Source organism: Ursus maritimus, unplaced genomic scaffold, assembly GCF_017311325.1.
Source record: "Ursus maritimus isolate PB19 unplaced genomic scaffold, ASM1731132v1 scaffold_3, whole genome shotgun sequence".
NCBI lineage: Eukaryota > Metazoa > Chordata > Mammalia > Carnivora > Ursidae > Ursus > Ursus maritimus.
Genome location: NW_024425563.1, coordinates 89,049,541 through 89,070,926, shown reverse-complemented (window position 1 = coordinate 89,070,926; position 21,386 = coordinate 89,049,541). Strand labels below are relative to the sequence as shown.

The following is a 21,386-nucleotide window of genomic DNA, read 5'->3' as shown; positions in this document are numbered from 1 at the left end:
GGAATCCCGGCCTGTTTCCATTTCTCTTCTGAGATGCCTTTTCTCTGTGTCCCAGTCTCACAGTCTTGTTTTGCTTTGTTTTCAGTCAGCTTTGAAAGTTGGCATTCAAGCAGTGCTTTTTAGGCTGAGGAGAAATGGGTGTCCGAACATTCGGATAATCAGCCATTCTGTCATCAGCTAATGTCTGAGTTCAGCAGGGCGCTCGCACGACTTTATCTCTAGGAGAGTCAATGGGAGCAATAAGTTTTTGTTTTCTGTTCTGTCCTCTAATAAATATATTTTGGTTTTTTAAAGGTTTATTTGTGTTTGTGGCCTTTCACTTTTGACATGAGTTTTAAATGGCGCAGTTGCAGAATTTAAGTTAACCGGAGACCATCCGCGCTACTGTAAGATTCTCGGTAGACAGTCCCTTTCTTGGAGCAGTCGCCTGAACTGGCACCAGAATGTCTTATAGCTAATAGACAAATGGTCTCTGTCCCTCTAGCTTTGCCACAAATTGTATGAAGTGATGACGAAGCTGGGCGACCAGCACGCTGACAAGGCCTTTACCATTCAAGGAGCTCCCAGGTAGGCTGTCTTCATCAAGGACATGAGCCAAGTCATGTCCGTTCACCTCAAACACCATGCTTGTTGCAATTTCTGTAGGCTGCATGAGCCTATGCTGTTTTACTCATTCTAGAAAAATCTAAAACTAAGGAGCCTTTCCACGTAAAGGCTGACAGCAGCCTCATTCTGTGCTTGTACGTTGACCTTTAGCCTTCAGATTTACTCTGTGGGTGTCTGTCATGGTCACAATAGAACTGGCTATCTGCTTTTCTCCAGTTTCCATGGGACCTGTCAGCAGTGGTAAAAATTTTCTAGTCGTGCACCTGTTACTTTCTTTGGAGAAGAAAGGAATTTCCCAAACTCACAACACTGAGTCCTTATACTGGCATCTTTAATGGTCCATTTTGGGAAAGGAAAGAGGGCATAGGTGAGACCTCGCCATCATCCTACCTCTTAACCTGACCTCACAAACACTGCATCGTTTTGATTCTGTTTCACATTATTATCGTGAATCATGTCAGTCAAATACACCAAAGGCCCAGCAACCCATAAGTGGATCTTCTACCTTTCCAGGAGTTGGCTTCCTACCAGCTTTCTCCTCTGATTTTGGAGCCCTTTATTCCATCCTTCTCAGGCGTTATGTACTCAAGGAATGCAGGCTAATGAGTCTTGGGCTGGAAGTCAGAAGATCAGCATTCCAGTTTCTGACTCTGCAGTGAACTTACTTAGCCGTCCTTAAGTGCATCCATTTAATTCTCTGGTTAAAGATTTCATTTTTTTTTTTAATCAACAGAAAAAAGATAGTATTGAACTAAATGGCTTGTAAGGTAATTTTTGCATTTTTAATGTCAATCAACATAAACACTCATACACGCACATTTATAAAAACACACACCTGCACAGGGTCCCCCATCACCATATGTTCAGATCTCTCTGGAGAGAGCTTATTTTCTTATTCGATATTCTTTGTATTAACCACAGTCATACTAGTCTCTGCTACACTGGCTCCACGAAGTAAGCATTTAGTATCTCTTATCTTTCTAAGGGAAAGAACATTCCCTAAAAGAATACAGGAAAGGACTTCTGTTTCCAATATAATATGAACTTGGAACAAAGAATAAGTTGTAATAAGAACATCAAAATGACATTGGGTATTTTAACATGACGTACATGAAAAAATTAAGGGGACTCCCTCATAGAGACATGAACGGGACAAGTGTGTCTGAAAATCAGTATTGCTGGATCAGATGAAATGCAGAGAAAATGGGGCCACGGCTGCTTAACAAATGTTCCTTTCATTTTTTTCATCATTCCTCTGCAGAACAAGGTGGTGAGTGAGCTCAGGGGATGCCCTATTGAGCACAGATTGGGGCCGTGCTTCCCGGCAGAGGCCATGATTGCTGGCACATAGCCTCAATCATGCGGCTCGTCCGTGTTCTCCGCAGGACCCACTCCCTTGACTATGTAGGCCATGCTGTGGTGTACGTGCTTTACTTTGGGGTACAGACCCTACTCCCTCAATCTGTAGACATTAGAAAGACTTAGAGAATAGGATGTGTCCCAAGTACCCTCCTGGTCATTGCATTTGAGCTGGTCCCAAGCATCTGGCCCAGTACCAGGAACGTAGTGGGTTTTCAAGAAACACTATGGACTCTCTGCCCTCTCGTAATTTGTTCACACATGTCAAGGTATCTGAGCCGAGTCTTTGTTTTATAAGGTGTAGACAGAGGAACAACTAATGAATTTGTTTTCAGATGTTATCAAAAAAGACTCCTATAAAATCTTTTTTATAAAGATTTTATTTATTTGAGAGAGAAAATGTGCACAGGTGGGGGGAGGGGCAGAGGGAGAGGGAGAAGCAGACTCCCCACTGAGCAGGGAGCCTGATGTGAGGCTTAATCCCAGGACCCTGAGCCAAAGGTAGACGCTTAACCAGCTGAGCCACCCAGGTGCCCCTGACTTCTATAAAATCTTAACACTATCCTGAGGGTGCCTTTAACATAAAATTTATAATTTTCAGGGTAGGTTTTTCTGTACATTATGACATAGCAAGATTCTCTTCTAAATCAAAAGTGAAAGTGGTTTAGCTAAATCAGCTTATATTTGAAAGATTCTTGGCAGAGTCTGTTTGGCACAATGCAAAGATCAGGGGGTTTGCATTCCCAAAGCCTGAATTCAGATCCACCAAATTGCTGAGTGACTTTAGGGGTTTTTAACCTCTTTGTGCCCCACTTTACTACCCGTGAAGTGGGGACGGTGATGCCTGGGTGTCGTGATGGTTAGAGATAATATTTATGAATGGGGTCTGGCACACAGACCACAGACAATAAATGATACCAGTGTCACCAAACACTGTTAATAACCACCAGAATTAACTTAGAAGGGGGCTGGATGACAGAACCAGATGTGCCTCAGGATTCCTCTGGGACGGAGGACCCCTGGAAAGTAAGTGCTGTCCCTTAGAAGGCTCATCGCTGATTCTCGTGTGTTCATCTAGCGATTCTGGTCCTCTCCGCATCGCAAAGACACCGTCACCGCCCGAGGAGCCTTCACCCATCCCGAGCCCGACAGCTAGTCCCAATCACACGTTGGCACCTGCGTCTCCCGCACCAGCAAGGCCTAGGTCACCCTCACAGGTAGGAAGAGGTCAATACTGGGGAGAATGGAAGAACTCGTGTTGAGGTGACCCCATCTAGGATTAATCCCATGGTGCTGGGGCATTAAAAGGAGTTTCCAGTTGGGGAGACTTTGAGGCTGTAGGCATTGTGATGGTCACTAGGGAATCCACTCAGTTCTCCAATTTGGGTTCCTGTTTGCTCACATACCCTGTGTTCGGGTGGGTTGAGACTTCTCTCCACAGCCTCATCTTTCTTAGGCTCGCGTGCCCTCCTCACCTCCCACCTCTTGCTCTCAGAAGGCTCCGATCAGTCCCACCTTCTCCCTGGACTTTCCCTCCTCTAGCACTTTCGATTACACTTGGAGCAAGGATGGCCAAGAAAGCCGTGAGGTTCGTACGCCACGTCACATTTTTGGGATCACCCACAGTATGTGGCACATGAGTAGACACTCAACAGAAGCGTCTGGAACAAGTGATTGAGAGACACAGTAAGGCCTGGAAAAGGTCACTACAGAGAAACATTGCCACCCTTGTCTTCACCACGTGGGGTGAAGATGAAATTCCTACAGCAAGACTTGAAGTTCAAGTCTTTGAAACTAAGGAAAGTGGTGAGAAGATCCATGGAGTAGATCTGTGAATTCTTACTTCTGCAAACACTGGTGGAAAGTGAAATGTGTGCTGTCTGTGGGTGGTCTCACTGAGTCCGGTGAAAAGCTTTCCTGGTTATAGTGTCAAATTTTAATTTCTTGCTGAAATGAGGAATCCGTTTTGGTTGACTTCATATAGGGGGTCACCCTGGTTTAACTTGAGAGGCGTGGGCGCCCGGCCCTGCAGCCCTGCATGTAGTGCTGGCGTTGAGGTGGATGGGGTCACCTCGCCTGAGTGTCTCTCGAGGGGCCCTTGTTTCTTGGTGCTCCCAGAGCCACCAAGGCAGACAGCATTCTCTACTCCATCAGGCCCCTTATTTCTCTGTGCATATCTAAATGTCAGTCAGTGACCAGTACGTCCGCCCAGCACTGTTCATAGGGCATTTCTACACATCTCGCATGCTGTCTGTGACCGAATTAGTTTGCTTGTGTTTCTGATGTTTTGTAGACAAGGAAAGGGCCTCCCGTCCCACCTCTGCCTAAAGTCACCCCAACAAAGGAACTCCAGCAGGAGAACATCATCAGTTTCTTCGAGGACAACTTTGTTCCGGAAATCAGCGTGACGACACCTTCGCAGGTAAGTGCCGGCTGTGGAATGGGGATGAGCACACACATACCAGGGCCGAGGGACCCTCAGGGACCAGCTTTCAAGGTGGCAGACGTTAGAGCCGGCAGCGTCATTTCCGGTCTTATCCGGGTTTGCTTTAATCACTTGGGAGTCCCAAATGGGAGGTGTACGCACAGTATTTGGAAATACTGAAAAGTGTAAAATGAAGAATTCTAACAGTCACTGACATCATACCACTAATGCCCTTTGGTTTCTTTTCCTTCAGGCTTTGGTTTCTAGGTGTGTATCGATTTTGTACCACAACATTCAGATTGTATTGTTATGGATTCCCGACTTTTCTACTTAGTCTTATTGAACATTTTTTCATGTCACAATATTATCTTTTCAAAAGAAAACGTGTAACCAGAGTATTCTCTCCGACGGATGGACCAGACTGTGATTGTGGTCACAGGTCACTTTCTGTTTTCCTGTTTCTTCACCAACGCTTCTGTGAACATCAGTATATATGAATTCAGGTTTACAGCCTCAATTACTTCTTCTGTATTGCTTCCCGGTAGAGAATAGGAAAATGAAATTAAAAGAGGTGAATATTTTTAAGCCTTTTGCCCTTGGGCACAAGGAACTGTATCCATTTACATGACTTGGCAAAGACCCCGGGGTGCACGTGGTCCAGCTCCCTTGGTCGGCTGCAGACCCCTCGCTGCTAGCCTCCTGGTTGTCCCATTGTCTCGAGAATGAAGCTTCTTCACCTCCAGAGCTGTTCCTCATACTGCGGAAACCATTACTTTAACAGGGAAAGCCCCCAGAAACATCCTGCCAATATCACTTGCCCCCAGTGTTCTCAGGGTCAGATAGAATACCTACATTTTGCAAGAGGTGTGAACGCAGTGCTGTAATTACCGAGTACGTCCATAACAACACTGTGGACAACATGCCAATTACAGTCACATCCTGTTGATAATAACAGGAATGACGTACTAATCATAGCTCAGGAAATAGACATTTAGAAGCAATGCGGTGGCAAATCATAACGTGTTGTTGTTTTACGGGCATTTATCAATAAGGCGCAGTAACTTTTAGCAGTTGTTTTCCTTCTTCTGTGGTTGGTAGGAGATAGTGAATTTGGTAAGGTAACGGGGCTGTGACATGTGATTTAGCGGCTCCTTTGAAGAGGGAGACTTGCACGGTGATTAGCGCACGGACAGATGATATCTGTGGTTCCATAGAACCCATCAGGGATAGTGGTCTCAGAGCCAGGTGATCTCACCTGGCACCGGCCATTGCATGAGCCCCAAACTCCAGCAGTTTTCGTTTCCAACTTGTCTCCGTCCCTTTGGTTTGCGAACAGCGCAGCTTCCTTCTCTTTTTTGCTCTATCAGTTTTCAGACTAAGAGTGTTTTAGGGTGATCAGATCCTCATTCAAGTTGCTTTCCCCTGCACCCTCAAAGAACGTGCTCTCGATCCCGTCCCCTAATAGAGAGCGTGCTCACTGAAGCCACATGTCCTTGGCTGAAGGCACCTCCATTTGGCACTGGAGGCAACTGAAGTCGAGGCAGTGTGGCACGTAGACGAGTTCTAAAGCCAAGCGGGGGGTCAAAAGTGTTCTTTCCTTTAAAATGTTTTGTTATTTGCAGTTGGCTGGCTCATAAAGGGTCCTTCGTGGTAGGGGAAAAAAAAAAGAATCAAAGCACTTTTTAAAATTACAAGTGCTAGAAGAGGCCCTGAAGTACTTCTAAGAGGGAGAACTTTCGTGATATTGTTGAGCAGTGGTCATGGGAAAAGTCAAGAGTCGGGGACAGAGGGAGAGGAGGCACCTTTCAAAGCAGAAGGGGTTTGGGCTGGGGCTGCCGCAGTGACGCATTTGGCTGGAGGGCCACCTGCCCCAGCCTGGCTGGTCTTGGCGCACAACTCCACGGCCCAGGGGAGGAGAGGAAGGTACCCCTTCTCCCGGACCTTTTATAACACGGTGGTTGGCTGCCCCCTCCATCAGTTCGCCAGGTGGTTTTAAAAGAACTAACCATCAGAGACCTTGTGGAGGTGCGTTTTGGGGGTTCAGCTTCATTGATATTGTTTTCTTTTCATCGGGAGGAGGGAGAATGGGGTTTTTGTGTTTTTTTCCGCATTTGAAGCAGCATGGCTCCTGCGGTGGACCCCAGTGTGTGACCAGAAGCATCTCTGTTGACTAAGCGGCTGTTCATCTCATGTCACCACGTCAAGAGATGGCGTGAGGCAGGGATTTATGGTTTAGTCCACTTTCTCACTTATTGAGTGATATGATCTAGCTTTATTTAAAATTACGTGGATGCTGCCTTTCCCTGAAGCTTCTCAACCTCTTCCTCAGTTGCTTGTTCCTCTGTAGATATGCACAGCTATGTGTTCCTTTACCCCTTTTGGGTCACATGCATCAGAGTTTCTGAGTTAGCAGATCGGGGGTGGGGGCCAAGAATCTGTATTCCTCATAAGCCCCCAGTGATGCTGATGCCGCTGGTCGTGGGATCACGCTGGGAGAGCAACTGTTGTCAGCCAGGATTTCCAAATCTGTGGCCATGAACCAAGTACCACAGTGAATAAACAGGTTTCTTCCAGGGAAATATCCAGCTGAGTCAAGGGTATATCATGATCGACCATTTATAACTGCTCCACTTAAAAATAATGTGACTGAAAATACTCCATATTTCTGACCTTTGGACTCACATATACACGTACGTGCATGCTTGTAATAGCAGATGTGTTGATCGGATTCTTGTGGGGGCGCCTGGGTAGCACAGTCGTTAAGCATCTGCCTTTGGCTCAGGGCGTGCTCCCGGCGTTCCGGGATCGAGTCCCACATCGGGCTCCTCCGCTGGGAGCCTGCTTCTTCCTCTCCCACTCCCCTGCTGTGTTCCCTCTCTCGCTGGCTGTCTCTCTGTCACATCAGTAAAATCTCTTTAAAAAAAAAAGATTATATGTGAAGCTGCATATTCTAAGTGAATGGACTGTCTTATCAGGATTATAATGTTTTTATTTTATTTATTTATTTATTTATTTATTTATTTATTTATTTATTTGGTGGGCAGCAAAGCAAGGTTTATTGAGCAATAGCAAAGTGATAGTACAAAGCTCCCGAAGAGGGGAGGGGGCCCCGGGAGGTTGCCCTGAGGTCTATAATGTTTTTAGACATGCACAGGTAAATGATGAAAAAGAATAAATAGAAATGTCAGGAGAAAATGAGTTACCAGCTGCATGGGATCAGGGTATTGGAAGCTAGCAAGCTGAGGTGTATCCGAAAAGCTTTTCTCCCAGATACATGTATTTATAATAATAAGGAGTGATCTGTTTCAGTTTGATTTTGATATTTTTACAAAGCTTATTAAGTTATTCTACCTTGAGCAGATAGGTTTGTGTCCCCAGTTTGCTATTTTTATCCTGAGCTCAGTGGGGAAGAACAGTGTTTGTATTAATCCCACCCAGGAGCTCCAGATGTGGGGACTGAAATATTCCTCACCTGACGGATTCGCTTGTCTCTCGACCACCAAGCTTCATTATGGTGACAGTCTCTCCTAGTGTGTCCTGGGATCCGAAACGAATCCATCAGACCTACAGAGCCCTCTAATGGCTCCAGACCTTAGCTCTATCATAGAATCTTCTCTGGGAGATAGCCTTGTCTGCTTACAGGGAGAGGTCCGTGTGTCAACACCAAAGGGCTGACCTTGCTTTTCTGGTTCTATGTTTACAAAAATGGAACTGCCAGAGGACAAACCCAGCCTTTTCTATTTTTCCCTCCCAAGAAACTAAATAGGAAGAAATCTCCTGTGTGTTTGTGTGTGTGTGTTCCTGCATTATCCTTTTAAAACAGCATTTTCCATCAGGTCCCATAAGATGCTGTGGAAGGGGTTCCTGATCATAGGAGGCTGGGAGCAGCTGCATCTCCTTTTGCTTTACATTGTTTATGTCCGTGTGTTCAAGGCTCTGAGAAGTTCTGCAACAAAAGCCCTGTTTGTTTAAATCAGTTTCTCAAACAGTCTCCCTTTCACGCCAAAGTACTACCTGTTCCAGGGAAATGGGCGTTAGGCGAAACATGTTTAAAAAGGAAGATTTAGAAGGTATTATGTCCCAAGAAATCAAATTTATGGCATATAAATAGGATTTTAACAGATCAAGACAGAAAAGGCTATCATGTATGTATGCACATAGATATGTGCACATGCAAGGTTGTTTCTTTTCCCTTCAAACAATGTTCTGAACTGCTTTCTCTTCCGACTTTAATTCCATCCATATTCACCCTCCTTTCCCACCAGGGCTTTCCGTAGGGACTGCGGCTCTGAGCAAATATTTTTGCTCGGGGGCAGGGGGGAGGGCCTCTGTCCATATAACCAATTTGAATCACTTAAGTGAGCATGTCAGCACCGTTCTGGTGGCCAGTCCCATGGGATTCCACACACGAAATGCCATGCTGGACGGTGGCAGCAGTCTACTCACCAGCCACCCTCTTGGAAACAAACCTGGCTACCACGTTCCAGGATGACTGGGTGGACCTGAGCCCCAGACTTCCTGGGATAGATGATGGATGCTCCATAGAGAATAGGGTCACAGAGTGCTCCAAAGAGGAGAGGTGGGGGCCAGGCCCACATGGGTCCTGGTGCCGACTTGGGGCGCCCTGACTGGATAGCCTTGCTAGCCACAGCTGCCACCACGAGAAGAGGACTTAGGAAATATCAGGAAAGGTGTTCAAGAGGGTGGGGGCCCCCCCTAGGTGCAGGGCTAGGGGCAGGGTCCCTGCTTGCCTAGCTACCTCTCACATGGCACAGAGGAAGACGAGATTTCCTGTTTTCAGATTTTTTTTTTTTCATAGCAGGGAACCCCTAGCTATTTTGCCTCAGTCTTGTCCCAACAACGATGTTGCCTGTTTTCTGTTTTTCATACAGCCTTCTCCTTTGCAAATCCAGGCAGATTATCTTCTGACCATCCAAGCTGATTCCTCCAGGCCCATCTGTCCATTCTTGTTGGGAGTACCTGCTGTGCGGGGAGGCAGTCGCGTGGCTGTGGGCGTCCCGTTAGCACATTAACTTGGGTACCTTTCATCTCTGCTTTCCAGCCAAACGCTGCAGCTCACATTTTAAGTTCATGAAATCATCCTGTTTTTCCTAGCCAATCAAACGGAAGTAGGTTTTCAACTTGTTTAATAAGTTCACGGAAGGGTCCTTTTTGTCTCATCCAAACAGAGGCCATCCTGCAATCCTGCACGCACGCACCACTCACTTCCCTGGTACGTGTCACCTGGTTCTGAATACCGCCCTGGCTCTTCTTTTCATCCGTAGCCCATTTCTGGACCAGCTGCCTCTTCTTCCAGTTGATATTTTTTCAAAGTAAACATGTTAGCATTCTTGTAACACTGAAAGAATTAGTAATATGGAAATCAGAAGGAAGAAAACAGTGCATTTGGTCGGTCCGTTGCCCGGGTGGGTCACCTGCGGCACCATGGGTTCCTTTCGGCAGCAGTAGCCAAGCAGTGTGGTTGGCTTATCATCTGGGGCCCTGACGATATTCTTAAATCATTGTGTATGTTGGCCTCACAGCCTTCCAAGGTTCTCAGACTCCTGAGCCTCTCGCAATGCCTATTCTTTTTGCACCTTCTCCTGTTCTGCATTTTATATTCTCTTTGCAAAGCATCTCATGGTGTGAAGCTTTTTTGCGATTTTGTGTTTTTGAACATGGTTTGAGGTATGGGCAGAGAGTGGGGGTTAGCTGGTGCAGAGAGGCCAGTGGAGGATGGGGAGAAGGGGAGTGCAGAAGAATGAGTTGGGGAGACGGGCAGGAGCTCACGATGGGAAAGCATGAGACTGAGTACGCTATATGCACAGTCTCCTTCAATTGAGTTTTGACATCATCCCTATGATTTACAGGCCGTTATCCCTACTCGAAAGCTGAGTAGATCTGTCATCTTTCTGCCACACCGTGATGCTCCCAGGGCAGACATGGAAAGCAGAAGTCTGTAGACCGCGCGTGCCAGCATCTTAAGCCCCTTAAGGATAACGGATACCAGACATCCAGTAAATTGAACAAATCCATCTTAACTCTTTCTTTAATTAATGTTCAGGATGTATGTTCTTTAGAAACATCTTTGGGTTTTCGATATTAGCTAAGTCCTTCACGTTGTCACGTATCAGCAATATTATTAAATTCCAGATGCAGTGAACTGGTTTGTTCATCCAGTGGTCATCACAGAAGTCACTGTAAGCACAGGCCCTCTCCCTGTCCCCTCTGTCCCTCTTCTCAGTACTGTCAGCTGTTGAGCTCTTGCTCAGCGTATGCAAGGCCAACGAGCAGACTTATAACGTGCTACACTAAGGATGGTTGTGCCATCTACCGACTTGTTTGGTAAAAACAAAACAAAACAAAACAAAAATAACAACCCACCCACCTAGGGAAACAGTTCCTTAGAAAGTTGAGTTTGTTGTGTGTCAGCTCATGAGAGCATTTTCAGGATTATATAAACGTAGGTAGACCCATAGAGCAAATGTAACATTTGTGACAAGTCTAGGTCATGGGTAAATGGATCTTCATTGTACTATTTTAGTGTTTAATATAATAAAAGTTGTAGAACAAATACTTGACAATGTCCTATGAAATAATCGATGATGTCCCATTGTAAGATCGCATGTCTAAAGCTCTTGAGCCCGGGCAGTAGAGTTATTACTGTTATTACTGTTACTCACATTAACTGTGATGGACCCATCTGTAGCGGCCTTGTCACAGGCTTCCTTCCCGTCATAAAGTTAAGTTTCCTTAGGCCGCTGCATGCATTACTAATGAAATGCTAAAACTTCACTCACTGTTAGAAATTGTAAGCTATTTTGTGACCCTTCAATAAAAGACATATCTATGACATGAAAAATAACTTCCAGTTGGCCTCATTGCTAAAAACTTTATTTAAGCTTTCTGTCTTAAGCTTCCTTATCTGACCTCCCCTGCCTTGTTGGGAAGTTATAAGTCTCCTGCATAACATTTAGAATAGAATAAATGTTCTCAAAATATGTTTAATAAAAGAATAAAAAATAAAGAACTCTTGGGAAGAAAGAGTACCTATGGCTTTATTGTCATCTGGCTCACTGAAATACTGTGTTATATTAGGAAATCAGTGTGTGTGTGTGTGTGTGTGTGTGTGTGTGTGTGTGTGTCTGTATGCAACCCGGGGGGATGGTTTGCAAACTCTAAATGTTTTGTGTCTATGGCTATAAATTGAAATCTCTGTTACCTGATATGCTTATAAGAATAATGCCATAAAGGATGCATTGTTAACACAAAAAACTAGTAAATTACAGAGAAGCAAAGGGTAAAAGTTTAAAAGCGTCATGACATTTCCCAGCAGAAACCACTGTACTTTTGAAATGTACTTTTTGTCATTGGGGCAGAGGGAGAGGAGGGAGAGAATCTTAAGCAGGCTCCGCATCCGGCCCGGAGCCTGACTCAGGGCTTGATCTCACGACCCTGAGATCATGACCTGAGCCCAAATCAAGAGTCGGACGCTTAACCGACTGAGTCACCCAGGTGCCCCTAAAGTATACATTTTGATAAGGTTTGAAATATGTGTATACCTGTGAAACCATTGCCAGGATCAGGATAATGAATATACCTGTCACCCCCAAAGTGTGCGTCTGTAATCACTCCTGTTCCTCTCCACATACTGCACCTTCCAGGCAGACACTCATCTTTCTGTCCGCATATGTTCATTTGAATTTCCTAGAATTTTCTGTAGATGGAATCATACAGCATGTACCCTTTTTGGTCTGACTTCTTTTATTCGACATAATTCCTACGAGGTTTATCCGTTTTGTAACGTGTATCAGCAGTTCATTTCTTCTTGTTGCTGAGTAGTATCTCATTCTATGGACATGTCAGGGTTTGGGGGATTTTTCATCTATTGATGGATATTTGGGTTGTTTTCAATTTTTGGGTATTACACATAAAAGTACTGTGAACGTTTGTATACAAATCTTTGTGTGTACACATGCTTTTATCTCTCTTGGGTAAGTATCTAAGGGTAAACTGGCTGAATCATATGGTAGGAATAAGGTTAACTTTTTAAGTAACTGCCAAACTTCTAAGTGATTATACTATTTGTGTTTCCATCCACATTGCATAAGAGTTTCAGTTCCTCTGCATCCTTGCCAACACTTGGTATGGTTAGTCTTTTTAATTTTAGCTGTTCTGATTAAGTGTATAGTGTTATTTCATTGAAATTTAGTTTTCACTTCCTTAACGGCTAATGATGTTAAGCATCTTTTCATGTACTCATTTGACATCTGCGTATCTTTTTTTTCCCCCAGCTCTCCTGAGGTAGAGTTGACAAATAAAAAATTTTATGTATTTAAAGTATACAACTTGATGTTTTGATATATATTTACATTGTAAAGTAATCTCCCCAATCCAGCTAATTAATATATACATCTCTTTACATAATTACTCTCTTTTTTTTGTTATTATTTTTGTTGACGTGAGAATACTTAATATCTATTCTTTTGGCAAATTTCAAGTGTGTAATACACTATTTTTACTTACAGTCGCCATGCTGAACATTATAGATCTCTAGTACTTGCTTAACTGAAACTTTATACCCCTTGTCCAGCATCTCCCCATTTCCCTTCCTCTTAACCCCTGGCAACCACCATTCTACTCTCGACTTCCATGATTTTGACTATTTTAGATTCTACATATAAGTGAGATCACTTGTTTTTCTGTGTCTGGCTTAATTTACTTAGCATAAAACCTTCTGCACAGCAAAGGAAACAGTCAACGGAGTGAAAAGGCAATCTAGGGAATGGGAGGAAATATTTGCAAATCACCTATCTGATAAGGAGTTAATATCCAAAATATATAAGAAATTCATACAACTCAATAGCAAGTCAAGTAGTTGGATTTAAAAATGGACAAGGGACCCGAAGAGACATTTCTCCAAAGAAGATACACAGATTGCCAACAGGCATATGAAAAGCTCAGCACCACTAACCATCAGAGAAACATAAATCAGAATCACATTGAGCTCTCACCTCACACCTGTTAGAATGGGTATCATCAAAAAGACAAGAAATAACAAATGTTGGTGAGGATATGGAGAAAAGGGAATCCTTGTACACTGTTGATAGGAATGGAAATTGGTAGAACTACTATGGAAAACAGTATGGAGTTGCCTCAAAAAATTAAAAATAGAACTACTTTATGATCCAGCAATTCACCTTCTGGATATTTATCTAAAGGAAATGAAATCAGTATCTCAAAGAGACATCTGAACTCCCGTGTTCCCTGCAGCATTATTCACAACGGACAATACATGGAAACAACCTAAGTGTCCAGTGGATGAATGAGTGGAGAAAATGTGGTATATATACACAGTGAAATATTATTGAGCCTTAAAATGTAAATCCTGCTACTTGTGATACTGTGGATGAGTCTGAAGAATGTTATGACATCAGTGTATCATCACTGGCGTCTGTGAAACACTTTTGCTGATGTTTTATTTATTTATTTGATTGAGTTTTGAGAGTCCCTTATATATTCTGGATACAAGTCTTTTATCAGATATATTATTTACAAATATTTAGTCCCAGTGTGTGGCTTATCTTGTCGTTCTCTTAGTGCTTTTTTGGAGTAGAAGGTTTTTATTATGATGAAATCCAATTTATCCAATTTATTTCTTTTTTAAGAATTAGACATTTCATGTCACATCTAAAAAAATCTTTGCCTAACCAGGGTCACAAAGGTTGTCTTCTGTGTTTTCTTCTAGAAGTTTTATGGCATAAGCTGTTACAGTTTAACAGGGTCTGTGACCAATTTGTAGTTCATTTTTTAATATGGTGCAAAGTGTGGGTTGAAGTTTATTTCTTTATTAATGATGCGTGATTGTTGAAAAGTCTATCCTTATTCTACTGAATTGCCTTTGTACCTTGTGGACAATTAGTTATCCATATGTATGTGGTTCTATCTCTGAACTCTGGTTTTCCATTGATCTATTTGCCTACCTTTTGTGCCTGTACCATATTATCTTGATTACTGTCACTGTAGGTAAAGGTGTCTTGACATCAGATAAGGTTAGTCCTTCAACTTTGTCATTCTTTTTCAGGATTGTTTTGGCTATTTTAGACCCTTTGAATTTCCATATGAATTTTAGAATCGATATGTAAATTTCTACAAAAACACCTTCTGGGATATTTTATTAGATGACTAGGGCTGTTTTAACAAAGAACCAGGAACTGGGCGGCTTACACCAACAGACATTTATTCTCTCACAGTCCCGGAGGCCGTGAGAGACCAAAGTCATCACCAGCAAGGCCATGCTTCTTCTGAAGGTCTGGGGTGGATCCTTTCTCGCCTCTCTCTCCTGGTGGTTGCTGGCAGTCTTTGGTGTTCCTTGGCACCTAGAACATGATTCCAGTCTCTGCCTATGTCATCACGCTGCATTTTCTTTGTGTGTCTGTGTCCTCTGTGCTCTGTATCCTCACATGGCATTCTCCTTTTGTCTGTGTATCCAAATTTCTCTGTTTTTATAAGCTCACTGGTCATTTCATTAAGGCCCATCCTAATTTAGTATGACCACATCTTAATTTCATCACATCTGCCCTAATTGCCAAGTAACGTCACATTCACAGGTTCCTTATGATATGAATTTTGGGGGCGGTGGGGGAGGCACAGTATTCAACCCAGTACAGATATTGATTGGTATTGCATTGAATCTGTAGATCAGCTTTGGGAACATTGACATCTTAATAATACTGAGTTGTGTGACCCATAAACACAGTATAGCTCTCCCTTTATTAAGGTCTTTTCTGATTTATGTTTGCCATGTTTTATAGTATTCAATGTACAAGTATTTCTCATCTTTAGTTGGGTTTATCCCTAAGTATTTCAAATTTCTAGTGCTATTGTAAGTTGTATTTTTAAAATTTCAGTTTCTGGTTGTTCATACTATTATATGTAAATACAACTGATTTTTGCATATTCATGCTATATCCTGCAGACTTGCTAACCTCAATATTCCTTCCTGTAGCCTTCTTGATAGATTTCCTTGGATTTTTCTATATAAGTGATCATATCTTCTGTGAATAAAGATAGTTTGACTTTTTTCTTTTTATCTAATGCCTTTAATTTATTTTTCTGCTGATTTTAATTTCACTGTCTAGTACTGCCAGTGTTGTTGAATAGAAGTGGCGAGGCAGCCATCCTTGTCGCGATCTTAGGGGAAGGCCTTCCAGTCTTTGGTTATTAAATGTGATGATAGCTGTAGGTTTTCCTAGATACTCTTACCGGGTTGAGGAAGTTGCCTTTTTTTCCTACTTGATTGAGAGTCTTGAACAGGAACAGATATGAATTTTTTCAAATACTTTTTTCTACATCTATCAAGATGATCCTATGAGTTTTCTTTTTTTGGTTTGTTAATACGATGAATTATATTCGTGAGTTTTCAGATGGTAGGTCAATCATGCAATCCTGAGATAAACCCCAGTGGGTCATGATGCAGTTCATTTTTATATATATTTTCATTCAATTTGCTAAATAGCTTTCTCCAGCGTTTTTGCATCCGTGTTGATGGAGAACATTAGTCCATAGGGTGTTGTTTTTAATAATGTCATTTTCTGATTTGATTTTAGTACCAGGGTAACGCTTTCCTCATGGAATGAGAAACAGTCTCTCCTCTTCAGTTGTGTAGAATTGGTTTTTTTTTTTTTCTTCCTTAACTCTTTGGTAGAATTCACCAGAGGAGTCATCTGTGCCTATGGAGGTTTTTTTTGTTTTGTTTTGTTTTGTTTTTCTCTTAAGGTGTTTTTTTTTGTTTGTTTGTTTTTTTAATTTGGGTATGGTTGATACACAAGTTACATTAGTTTCAGGTGTACAACACAGTAATTCAGCTTCTCTATATGTGGTAGGTTTGTATTTCTCAAGAAATTTGTCTCTTCCGTCTAAATTGTTAAATGTATTGGAACAAAGTGGTTTATAATACTTCTTTATTGTTCTTTTTTAGCATCTGTGGTGATGCCCCCTCTCTCATTCCTGATATTGGTAATTTGTACCCTCTCTTTCTTCCCGCCCTCCCTGATCAGTCTGGCTGAAGGTTTATCAATTTTATTAATCCTCTCAAAGCACTTCCTTTTGGTTTTATTGATATTCTCTCTCTCTCTTATTTTCTCTTTTATTCATTTCCACTCTGATCTGCATAATTTTCACTATTCTATTTAGAGTTTAATTTGCTTTGTGTATTTTTCCCTCCTAGTTTGCAAGGTAGAAGCTGGAGTTACTGATTTGAGACCTTCCTTCTTTTCTTCTATAGGGAGTTACTGCTATAAATTTTCTCTAAATACTGCCTGAGCAGTGTCTCACAAATTTTGGTGTGCTGTCTTTATTCTCATTCAATTCAAGATATTTTCTAATTTCCACTTTGATTTCTTCTTTCTTTTGATTTTCTCTTCTTTTGGTTTCTTTCTTTGGGTTATTTTTGTCCAAACATTTGTGGGTTTTTCCAGAAATAACTCTCTTACTGATTTCAAACTTAATTCCACTGTAGTCAGAGAGGATACTCTGTGCGACTTGCATGTTTTTATATTTATTGAGACCTGCTCATTGTCCCAGAATAGTGTCTATTATGTTCCATGTTCTACATGCACGTGAAAAGAATGTGTATGCTGCTCCTGGGTGGAGTGTTTTCGTGCAAATGAGGTCAAATTAGGGCTTGGTGTTTTCTGTATCTTCTATAACCTTGCTGATTTTCTATTTCTTCTTTCAGTTATTGAAAGAGGGCTAGTGAAATCTCCCCTACAAAATGGTGCATTTTAAAATTTCTTTTTGCTGTTTTCTTGGTTCTTGCTTCATGTATCTTCATGCTCTACGATTGAATGCATAAGTGTTTAGAATTAATGATTAGAAGGAAATGACCTTCTTTATCCGTAATAATGTTCTTTTTTTTTTTTTTAAGATTTTATTTATTCATTTGACAGAGAGAGAGAGACAGCCAGCGAGAGAGGGAACACAAGCAGGGGGAGTGGGAGAGAAAGAAGCAGGCTCCCAGCAGAGGAGCCTGATGTGGGGCTCGATCCCAGAACGCCGGGATCACGCCCTGAGCCGAAGGCAGACGCTTAACGACTGAGCTACCCAGGCGCCCCCGTAACAATGTTCTTTGATTTGAAATCTGCTTTACTTGACATTAGTATAACTATTACAGCCGTCTTTTGGTTAGATTTGGCCTAGTGTATCTTTCTCCATCCTTTTGCTTTTAACCTTTTTGTGTCTCTCTATTTGAGATCAGTTTCTTGTAGGCAATATCTTGTTGAGTGTTGCTTTTTTAGTCCAACCTAATAACCTCTGCTTTTCATTATATTATTTAGACCAGTATCATTCAGTGTAGTTATTCATATGGTGAAGTTTATTTATTTATTTTTTAAAAATATTTTATTTATTTATTCAACAGAGATAGAGACAGCCAGTGAGAGAGGGAACACAAGCAGGGGGAGTGGGAGAGGAAGAAGCAGGCTCATAGCAGAAGAGCCTGATATGGGGCTCGATCCCACAACGCCAGGATCACGCCCTGAGCCGAAGGCAGATGCTTAACCGCTGTGCCACCCAGGCGCCCCCATATGGTGAAGTTTAAACCTAGCACTTTGATACTTGTTTTCTATTGTGTCATCTGTTTTAACCCTTCTTCACTCTTTTTGCTGCCGCCTTTTAGATTAATCGATTATTTATTACTCTCTTTAATTTTATTAACTATAACTTGTTTTGTTATTTTAGTAGTTGCTTTAGGGCTTAAAGTACATGTTTTAATTTATTACAGTCTACCTTTGACTAGTGGTACACCGTTTCAGGTAGAGTATAAGAACCTCACAATAGTATACTTACATGTCCCCCCTTCTGATTTTTATACTATTTTTGTTCTAGATTTTACTTTCTCCTAGATTTTACTTTTTAATGTAAAGCAACTTCATGTTACTTTGTTATTCTCTTTGTTTAAGCGATCACTTGTCTTTTAAGGAGATTTAAATAATAACTAAAGTCATATATTCTTACCTACATAGTATTTCTCATCCCTTTGGTGCTCGTCATTCCCTTGTATAGATCCGTGTTTCCTTCGAGTATTATTTATTGTGCCTGAACCATGTGCTTTCACATTAGTTGTAGTGTGGGTCTGATGGCAGTGAATTCCTTTTGCTTTTGTATGTATGAACAAATAGTCCTCTCATTTTTGTTTTTCCAAAATATTTTCAAGGGGCACAGAATTCTAAGTTTCTTCCTCTCAGTACTTCAAAGATATTGACTCACCATCTTTTTGCTTGCATTATTTCTGGTGATAAATCTGCTATTATTCTTGGGTTGTTCCTCTGTGAAATAACACGTCTTTTTCCTCTGGCCAGTTTTGAGAAATGTAGTCATGATGGGTCCTGGTGCACTCCCTGTGTCTCCTATCCTCCTTGACCAGTGGTTCCCCCAAAGCTTATACTTTTCATGGTGAGTGGCAGGAATACAAAAAAGCAAGTCAACCATGCCAGCCTATTTCAAGCCTTTGCTTGTATGACACTCGCTAACATCCATTGGCCAAAGCATGACAGACGGTCACCCCCAAGTCAAGGGATAAGGAGGTAAACTCCCATCTGTCAGGAGGCCATGGCAAGGCTAGGCATAAGGATTGTGATCAAATGATATACCTGTACTGGAAGAAGTTCAGTACTTCAGTTGTAAGCTTAACTGTTCCTAGCAGAAGACACTTCATGAATTATAGTACAGAAGATTATTATAATTGGTAAGATTTTCCCATTGGATATTTTCCCCTCTGTGGTTTACACATCTAGTCTCCTTTCTTAGGAGTACATTCTAGGTCATCTCCTCTAGACTTTTAAGGGTAAAACAGTACTTAAGTTCTAGCTTCCAAAAGCTTAAGAATGTTGGGACTGTATCAGATCTACTCCAATGGTGAGACAGGTGGAATGAGAGGAGATTAGTTTTCTTTTATAACGTTAAGGGAAATGACACGTCACCATGTTTCAACATGTAATGATAGAGCTGCCATTGTATAAAGGAATATCACAACAACAGGCAACTTCCTTTTTGTTCTTTTTGTAGTTCTATCAAACTACTCTTTGCTATGAGTTCCTTAAGGGGTAACTCCCAAGAATTCAGGGTGCAAAACCAAATAGAAGTTGAATTTGAAGAAGCCAACAGCACATTTTGAAGGCAGCCACACTGGTATTATGGATACTTGAGGATGGTGGTTTTACACAGATATAGTTCATTACCAGTAGTAATTAATAACAGTGTAGCTTCCGTTTCCATTTAGAGTCTCTTCTATATGGTATGTACTGTGCATTCATTGTCTTTCCTACTCACGGTAATCTTACTAGGTAGTATCTCTCACTTTTTATGCATGAAGAAATGGAGGTGCAAAGAAGCTGAACTAATTGCCCAGAGAGAGACAGCTAGCAAGTGGCAAAACTGGGTACAAACCCTACCCATCTCAAAGTCTAAGCATAGCACTGTAGAGTCTAATGCCTTTTTCCATCCTTGATGTCTAAATTCCCATCCAAGCTTCCTTAAGGGGATCTGTTATGCTCATAGGGGATTAATGGACATATTTGTATGGGCTCATATTTTATGGAGCACTTACAAACTCTCAAGAATTCCTCTGCAGGTCCTCAGGGTACCTGCTTGAGAGATGGGGGACCAGGTCTTAGCAGCAGCCTGGAAAAGCACCGGAGTCAAAGGCATCCAGCTGTTTCAGTCCTGCCTTGGCTGCATTGCAGCTGAAGGACCCAGGCCAACAACTAAGCTCATTCAGCCCATTCTCCTCATCCCCAGTTGGAAGAATGATGCCACTTACCCCTTGAGGATTAGATGGTGCAGGTGAATGAAGTTTGAGGAATCTAGTAAGGTAATCCTTTGAAGGCAATAACAGCGTTGTGAGGTTGTCGTCAGTAGACTGCAGCAAAGTGCCCTAACCTGACTTAATATTTATATGTATTAAGTTCTCAGGACAGGGCTTAGCACGTTCAAAATGAATATAGATGTTCACAAAATTTTAAAAATGTAACTTGTATAAATGTTGGTGAAAAACAAAACTGACACAGATTTTGAATAGGGGCCAAAGGAATCCGTTGATAGTTTTGTGATTGTAATTATTAAAGAAAGAGGGATCTCAGAAGCGCATTGTCCTTGTGAAATTTAGAAGCGTATAAGATCAATCATGCTGCAAAATAGGTAGCTCAGAACCGACAGCATGATACTGAAGCAGATTTCCTACTACAGTGAGCGTGGATATACTAAAAGAAAGCATTATCTATTATGCCCCAAAGCTTTACATACAGTTTTAAATTTTATGTCTGTGATCAATATTAATTAAAAGAATGCTTATTCTTTAAAATCTTTCTCTACAGGGTGCCCGGGTGGCTCAGTTGGTTAAGCATCCAACTCTTGATTTTGGCTCAGATCATGATCGCAGGGTCGTGAGATTGAGCCCAAGTTGGGCTCCTCGCTCAACTCGGAGTCTGCTTGAGATTCTTTCTTTCCTCTCCCTTTGCCCCTCACCCCACTCCTGCATGCGCATGCGCTCTCTCTCTCTCCAATCAATCAATCAATAATATCTTTCTCTGAACATCCTTATTTTAATATATGCTTTATCTGTCATTGTGACGTTTCAGTTTCTAGGCAACAAATGGTAAAAATTGAAGCTTCTATCAAACACCAAACACACGTAAATTGATTCTGTGAAAACTGACCCAGTTCTGTTCACCGTGGTAGTTTTTGGAGACTTTATTTCAGCTCTGACCCTTGCTATGTAACTTAAGCCAGAGTTAGGCTATGATAAACGAAGAAATATTAATGTTCGGTATTATAAATGTTTTGAAATTATCCTAGCAAGATTCTTATCCTAGGTCTTATTTGTCTTACCTCTTTCTAATCCAAGAATGTTATTTTCCAGGGGAGGGGGGTGGGGGAATGGGGTAGGCTGGTGATGGGTAGTAAGGAGGGCACGTATTGCATGGTGCACTGGGTGTTA

The 21,386-nt window shown here is 41.9% G+C and overlaps 1 protein-coding gene across 2 annotated transcripts in view; it reads left to right on the top strand.

Annotated features, from left to right (window-relative positions):
* Nucleotides 1–21,386, top strand: part of AMPH (amphiphysin) — a 215,300-nt gene that overhangs the window by 148,081 nt on the left and 45,833 nt on the right. For both annotated transcript variants that reach the window (XM_040644417.1, XM_040644416.1), the window contains exons 9-11: nt 485–567; nt 3,044–3,182; nt 4,259–4,387. In XM_040644417.1, the coding sequence (XP_040500351.1) occupies nt 485–567; nt 3,044–3,182; nt 4,259–4,387 (351 nt within the window). The remainder of the gene's footprint in view (nt 1–484; nt 568–3,043; nt 3,183–4,258; nt 4,388–21,386) is intronic.